The following is a 7889-nucleotide window of genomic DNA, read 5'->3' on the forward strand; positions in this document are numbered from 1 at the left end:
CATAAGTGTCTTTTTTTATTATTATTGAAATTACTGAATAAATAAGCTTTCCATCGATGTAGGGTTTGTTAGGATATGATAATATTTGGCCGAGATACAACTATTTGAAAATCTGGAATCTGAGGGTGCAAAAAAAATCAAAATACAGAGAAAATCGCTTTTAATGTTGTCCAAATAAAGTTCTTAGCAATGCATAATACTAATCAAAAATTACGTTTTGATATAATTACGGTAGGAAATTTACAAAGTATCTTCATGGAACATAAGCTTTATCCTAATGATTTTTGGCATAAAAGAACAATCGATCATTTTGACCCATGCAATGTATTTTTGACTACTGATACAAATGTACTCTAGCGACTTAAGACTGGTTTTGTGGTCCAGTGTCACATATATAGTGTACTCTGTAATTTATCAAGTGAATTATCTTTCTGTTCCCCAAACATCGCGAGACGGTATTTGAGTGGCGTGACGTCAGAACACACAGAAAGTCAACATGTCGCTGGCGAGGTAAGTCGCGCTGAATCTCTTTTTATGTTTCTACTTTTGCATTAAAGGTAAATATTAAGAGGTTTACGTGTTTTTATTTGCCGACGTATGATTTTTGTTGCTAATTTGCGTTCTTCATTAGCTGAGTTGTGTTATTTGACGAGCTGAGGCCTGCGGTGTTGTGCTCTTTGTATAACAGTGATGCTAAGAAGCTAATGCTAGTCAACAGCAAAGCAAGAAAATAACATTTTTGATACATAGATATTTTTCACGTATTTGATATTTATCTGTTTCATCCATATCCGTGTTCATAAAATTCTTTACAAAAGGTTTTAAGTATTTGTTACGTCTCCATTCCTAGAGGCAGTAACTTAACGTTAGGTAACTTACCTCCTGTACGTAACGTAAAGGAGACGTTTGTTATAACTTAGCCTTTGAAATCTAATTTCTCTCTGGTTGAATTACGCGTTGTTCACAGTTTCTACATCATACGCCTATAAACTGTGTATGTACGTTTACATCCAATATATATATAGGGATTACCCGATTATTTAATATTTTCTGTTTTCCGCACTTGCTGCTTTTTTCCATCTTGTAGTTTTCTCCCTGCACCCACCCAACTGTCCCAGGACCAGCTGGAGGCAGAGGAGAGGTCTCGTCTTCAGAGGTCCCAGTCCACTGCTTTGGTCTCCACCCGCAGAGAACCTCCTCCTTACGGCTTCAGAAAATCATGGGTGCCCCGGTCACTAGAGGTACTGTACAGGAGATACACTATATTGCCAAAAGTATTGGGTCACCCCCTTCTAATGAACAGGTTTGACTACTTTAGTAACTTCCATGAGTACAAATCTTAATGTTTATGCATATAATGATATTCTAGGGAATTGTGTGCTTCTAATTTTAAAGCAACAGTTTGGACAGGACCGTTTTCTATTCTAACATGACAATGCCTCTGTGTACAAGGCAAGGTTCAAAAAGAAATGATTGATTTAGTCAGTGTGGAAGAACTTGACTGGTCTGCAGAAAGCCAAGTCCTAATCCAAGCTCTGGTGTGACTTTAAATGCAGATCTTGAGCCAAAAACTCTTTGCCAAACACCAATGACTTTTGGCAATATAGTGTATGTATATAAATACATGTTAGACATGCATGCTATGTGCTTATGATTAGCTAGAAGGTGTGCATTCAAACTGTTGAACTGTTCATCACATTCTACATTTATGTGATGTCTTCAACTTTGTGTCTGAGTTAAGGTGTGCATATTTCTATATCTAACAAACTAAACAAGTGACTAGTATTGCATCCAGTGGTTCTTTGCCTCTGTGTTATCCATTCAAATGCACACCTCACCAGGGATTCTCCCTAATATACACATTTTAAATGTGAGTGCTGTTTGAAAACTAAACTTGGACAAAACTGAGTGAAAAAAAGTGTGTTCTCTTTGCATTCGCACTGTCCATGGCTTTTAGTTGTTGTTAAATTTCCTGTTCTGCCCATTTTAAAAATATTAGAAACTAATAGAAACAACAGCATTTTACGTTAAATGCCAATCCGGAGCAGGTCACCAACATTGTGGTAGATAGATGAGGGAAAATTGTCGGCCGCTGTGAAAAAAGCACCTGGATTTGGCTGGTGGCAGGTTTTACGTTTCCTATTCTGCTGAAATCATACTGTAAATTGCTTTCTAATCTTATGTTTGATATTGTTTTAAAGGACTTTGGAGATGGAGGAGCTTTTCCAGAGATCCACGTGGCCCAGTTTCCTCTAGAAATGGGTAGAAAGAAAAGAACCTCCAATGCTCTGGCAGTGCAAGTGGATGCAGAGGGCAAGATCAAATATGACTCCATTGCTAGGCAAGGTCAAGGCAAAGACAAGGTGCCTCATCTTCTTGTGTTGTTGAATTGTTCATATTTTCAGTGGCTCAAAGCTGAGGAGGATGTGGTCATACCTTTTTTTTTTTTTTGAACAGGTTATATTCAGTAAATACACAGACATGCTTCCTAAGGAAGTGCTAAACGAAGGTGATCCTGAGCTGCAGAAACCCGATGAAGAGGCAGTACAAGAGGTGAGGTCACCAAAGAACTAAAAGTAAATTATAAGAGTTTTCTCTCAATATTGTTGTTTGATTAATGACATAGTAAACAGAAGCAGATCTGTTAGGCTTCATTTACACAGCAGTGTCTGACAGATCCTGGTCTGAAATCACTAACTTTTAATACAGTGGGATTTTCTTGACTGGTGTTAAACAGCATAAACATTATTGGTACTATTGTTGTTGCTTTAAATCGGTTTTAATCAAGCAATACGTATGAAGTCAAGCCAGCATGATACAACTGTCCTTTTTTCTTCTTGCTGTAGCTTACAGAAAAGACCAGAGCAGCTCTGGAGAAACAGGTCTCGCAGAAAATTGCAGCCGCCATGCCAGTACGTGCTGCAGACAAACAGGCCCCAGCGCAATATATCAGGTCAGAACAGTTCCATTGCAAATGCTCTTAAATTTGGAGTATAAATAAATGTGCTGAGATCTGTAAAGTTAAACTATATTAACAATATGACGTTGATTACCACAGCAAATTATTCAAACTGGTCCCTTAATTTAAGAAAGAAAAAAAGTGGAGCTTGTGCATGAATTATTCAGTACAAAGTTGTCTAAATCATTCTTTGTAAGGTAGAAATAGGTGCAGTCGTCTTTGCATTGCAAGATGTTGTTGACAAGTTCACAATGTTTAAGTGTTCATTTTTTTTTTTTTAAAGGTACACGCCTTCACAGCAAGGACTGGCATTTAACTCCGGCGCAAAACAGAGAGTCATCCGTATGGTGGAAATGCAGAAGGACCCAATGGAACCCCCACGGTTCAAGTATGTCACCTTAATCTTAGTTTTGAGAGAGTGAGTGTGATCTGTGTGGGAAACTCGCAAGAAACTCAATGTTTGTGTTTTCTACCAGAATCAATAAGAAAATTCCTCGTGGACCTCCATCCCCTCCTGCTCCAGTCATGCACTCTCCAAGCAGAAAGGTAGGAGTTTGGCTTCCGCCAACTATTGATTCCAGCATCGATAGTCATCAGCTTTGTTTACACTCAGAATCCACAGAAACCTGTCTGGAGGAAATGTTTCTGAGAACATCTTAACTAACCTCAACGTGTCTGTTTTTTCCTCTCTTTTTTTATAGATGACAGTGAAAGAACAGCAGGAGTGGAAGATTCCACCTTGCATATCCAACTGGAAGAACGCAAAGGTATCACTGAGCCTCCATCAATTATTCATCTTTTTGTTGTTGGTTAAAAAATATTGACAATGAATACAACTGTGTTACTTTCTCACATCTCTCATTGTTGCTTCTCAGGGTTATACCATTCCGCTGGACAAGCGTTTGGCTGCTGACGGCCGAGGACTTCAAACCGTCCACATCAATGAGAACTTTGCCAAGCTGGCTGAGGCTCTGTACATTGCAGACAGAAAGGTATGGCACCTTCCCTTAACACTCTGAATCCCACATTGCTAAGTCTACTGACTTTTAGAAAGTTAAGAAATCTTCAGGACTCTGTCAACATTACAGAACAGTTTCTCAGACCAAAATGATGTCTGCAGCACTATGTGGGGGTAACTGTGTCTCAGCGTGACATCTGTAAAAGAATAGTCATATGGCTTCTCTGTGATAAATTTGGAGACCAATTCATTTACTGTTCTAGCTTCTTGCTGGTGGAAATGCTCACTTTTTTACAATGTAAACAGTTCCCAATGAATAAGAAAATAAATTAAAAAGTTATTTCTTGGGCTTGCCAAAATTAGTTTTACTCTGTTTTGTTTTTACTGATATGTGTGCAAGTCTGATACTGATGTTTTTGGTTGTGTGATGTGTACAGGCCAGAGAGGCTGTGGAGATGAGAGCTCAAGTAGAGAAGAAGATGGCCCAGAAGGAGAAGGAAAAGAAAGAGGAGAAGCTGAGGGAGTTGGCTAAAATGGCCAGGGACAGGAGAGCTGGTATCAAAGCCCACGGTGACAAAGGTAGCAAAACATACACCATCACTGAATGGCTACAATGAGAATTGGGAATGCTTTTTAAGTTTGAATTGAATCCTTAGGCAACTTAGTATCAAACTGGATTCAGACTTATTTAAATATGATTTTAACGTTTAAGTAGCATAAAATGGAATGCATTTAAAATGAATGATTCATTTTGAATTATCCTTTTACATGTTATCTAACACAGTGTATGGAATATTTTCTGAAAAATTAGATATTTATATATAACAATCAATGAAATGGTTATTGCTGCCTGCATTTTATCATTTAAAATTCATATTGAATGTACTTTTTCATTAGAAAATCATTTAATAACAAAGTAAAAGAATTTGGTTTTGACTGACCCCTCATGTCAGGTTATAAGTGTGCTGTCAGATCTGTTAGCGAGATCACCAACTGTGTCTTTGATTTTCTCTCAGGTGGTGAGGACACAGAAGTCAGGGAGCGTGACGAGATCCGTCACGAGAGGAGGAAAGAAAGGCAGCACGACAGGAACATCTCCAGAGCCGCCCCTGATAAGAGGTGCATGCATTTTTTACACGTTTGCCCTGAATCATTCATGTTCCGGTAGAACTGGTGCACACATTCCACTTTAACCTACATGATTTAGCGTTATTTTCTGTCCTCTGATCTCACACGAGTCCCGCAGGTGTTCAATTTTACATCAGGCACCTTTTAGTGAAACAAACTGACGCATCCTCTATTCAGACCAAGCTTGTCAAACTACAGATTAAATGCATTTTATAATCGCTTTAATTATTCACGCTTTTTCCTCAAAATATGTTCGTGTGACAATTCCCCAAACTCCCAGTTTGAGACTTGTGTAATGTAGTGTGATGAGTGTGGCTGTATGTATGAGGTGCTAATGTGAGTTTAACTGATGTCAGTGTGATTTTGGTCTGTTCAGGTCGAAACTGCAAAGAGATCAGGACAGGGACATCAGTGAGCTCATTGCCCTGGGCCAGCCAAACCCCCGTTCCTCTAGTGAGGCTCAGTATGACCAGAGACTCTTCAATCAAAGCAAGGTAATCAACGCTTGGGCTTTGCTGATCTCAGATTATTGATTTTAGGTCAGTAAGGAGATCATTAAGATGGGAAGGTGCTTTTGCCTTTTTGTTTAGATTATTTAGGTGTGCAATTAAACACATGAAATATAACTAATCTTTTAATGGTAATAATGTTGATTATTATTAGATCTTACTGTGAATGATTTATCTGCATTTAAGACAAAGAATCTGTAAACTTTCATCAAAGTTTAAGAGCTTTATTTGCCTCTAACTTTTCTTTTGAAGAATTGAGACCTTATGAGCAGGAAGTGGGTTAATATCAAAGTCCTTTTGTGTCGTCTAATCAATTATTGAATTCCTAGAGAAGTCCTGCTCTACATCATTCACCACAAAATATTACAATTTGGTTTCAATTTGAAGTACTTACCAATCCATGTCTTATGCCAATTAATGGTCTAAAATGGGAATAAAAATCTAATCATGGTCAAATGACAATCAAAACATGATTTTTAGACTGGGAAATTAAGTCAGTGCATATACGTTGTTCTAGTTGTTCAAAGCATTTTGTTTATACAGTGTTAAAAATCCAAGTCCAGTAATCAGAAATGTCTGTTAGATGCATATTTTATAGCTGTAAGTTTGCCTTGTTTTCTATGAAACATATTTTTGTTTTTCAGGGAATGGACAGTGGTTTTGCTGGTGGAGAGGATGAGGTATATAATGTGTATGATCAGCCCTTCAGAGGTGGCAGAGACATGGCACAGAATATTTACAGGCCCAGTAAGAATGCAGATAAGGACATGTATGGAGATGACCTGGACACACTCATGCAGAGTAACAGGTATGTAGACACCCGGACTGAATATTTGTATGCATTTAAAAAAAAAAATACAAAAAAAAAAAACTTCAGATCAGAAACATTTTAAAATAAATTAATGAAGATTTGAGTAACGTTCTAGGTAAGATGCAAAGGTGATCATTACTAAAACTTATACGGTCCTTAGAAAGGCCCTATTTGTCATGTTTGTTTATTTATTGTATTACTGTTACTTCTGGTGCACACAATTTAACCATGTCCCGTCCTTCTCTAGGTTTGTTCCTGATCGGGAGTTCTCAGGTGCTGACCATGGCCCCCGCCGGGATGGGCCTGTGCAGTTTGAGGAGGATCCTTTTGGTCTGGACAAGTTCTTGGAAGAAGCCAAACAGCACGGAGGTTCCAAAAGGGCGTCCACTAGTGGGCGCTCCAAGGACTACGACCATGAGAAGAAACGCAGGAAAGAGTGAGACACTTCCTCTGTCCACAGCTGCATTGTCAAATCCTCCCCTCCCTACTTTTTTGTAGCTGTGAATTGAATTGAAACATTAGTAATATGGTATATCATCCATTTTTTTATTTTTATCATCCTCATAAATCTAAATGTTTTTTTTTTGTTTTTGTTTTTTCTCAAAAGTGTGAACTTAAACCTGTTGTACTGCAAAGCCACCCTAATAAATTTCTTATAGAGGATTACATTGAATTGAAAGATTGTTTATGGTGGGCGTGAGATTTGTCTATAGTAATCTCTTAACAGTGCTCCAACTACTTTGGTTTGGTGCAAGGTGAATTTAATTTTAAATGACTCTCTCCATTAGTCTTATAAATCCAGTCCACAGTGGTTTCAGCTGCTGAGTCTTCTGTTTACATCCAAGAGCAAATTAAGCCTCTCAACAAACGTGTGCGTTCCTTGAGTTTGTTCAAGGTAGGAAAGATTAGTTTTGTTGAGTTAGTTTTAGAGCCTTATAGAGAATGCATAGCTAAAATTTTATGCAAAAATTAATGTTATTTGGTCTTATCCTAGGGGAAAGACAATTATTTAAGGAATTATTCAACCCATTTGTTGTTTTAAATGTTAGAAAGAAAGAAAGAAAGAAAGAAAGGATATAATACAATTCATAAGGAATTTATTTAATTTCTTTTTTTTTTATTTTAAGGAAAGGTCATTCAGAAATTGCTAGTGAATTTAATACATAATTACAAAGAATTAGCAAATAATGCATTGAATATATGACATTTTGAAGTAGAAAGACTAAAAATGTATACAGTGAACGTGCCAGATTTATCTTTGATATTTATAAATGGTGACAATATCATTAGCATTTTTACAGCAAGTTAGTGTACAATACTGCTGCGTACCATCATACAAGCATTTAAGGAAAACAAAAGAGCACATGGCTGAATAGCGACAGCGATGATGAAATGTAATGGTGTAATAATTAGGTGTCATTATCAGAATGTCTTTTTTCATGAGGTTAAGTTGACTGCTATTTTCCAGGCTTTTCTTTGAAATTGTAAAAATCTTGCAATTTATATCAAATTTTACTTAAAGGT

The 7889-nt window shown here is 37.3% G+C and overlaps 1 protein-coding gene across 1 annotated transcript; it reads left to right on the forward strand.

Annotated features, from left to right (window-relative positions):
• Window positions 1-361: 361 nt before the first annotated feature.
• Window positions 362-7033, forward strand: snw1 (SNW domain containing 1). The gene is made up of 14 exons (XM_058756809.1): window positions 362-510; window positions 1088-1241; window positions 2202-2363; window positions 2458-2553; window positions 2847-2953; window positions 3243-3347; window positions 3436-3505; window positions 3661-3726; window positions 3835-3951; window positions 4355-4496; window positions 4934-5036; window positions 5422-5539; window positions 6199-6362; window positions 6613-7033. Exons 1-14 carry the CDS (start codon window positions 497-499, stop codon window positions 6803-6805), a joined length of 1611 nt encoding a protein of 536 aa, XP_058612792.1. The 5' UTR covers window positions 362-496; the 3' UTR covers window positions 6806-7033.
• Window positions 7034-7889: the final 856 nt, after the last annotated feature.

The sequence above is a fragment of the Onychostoma macrolepis genome, chromosome 20 (assembly GCF_012432095.1).
Source record: "Onychostoma macrolepis isolate SWU-2019 chromosome 20, ASM1243209v1, whole genome shotgun sequence".
Taxonomy (NCBI): Eukaryota; Metazoa; Chordata; class Actinopteri; order Cypriniformes; family Cyprinidae; genus Onychostoma; species Onychostoma macrolepis.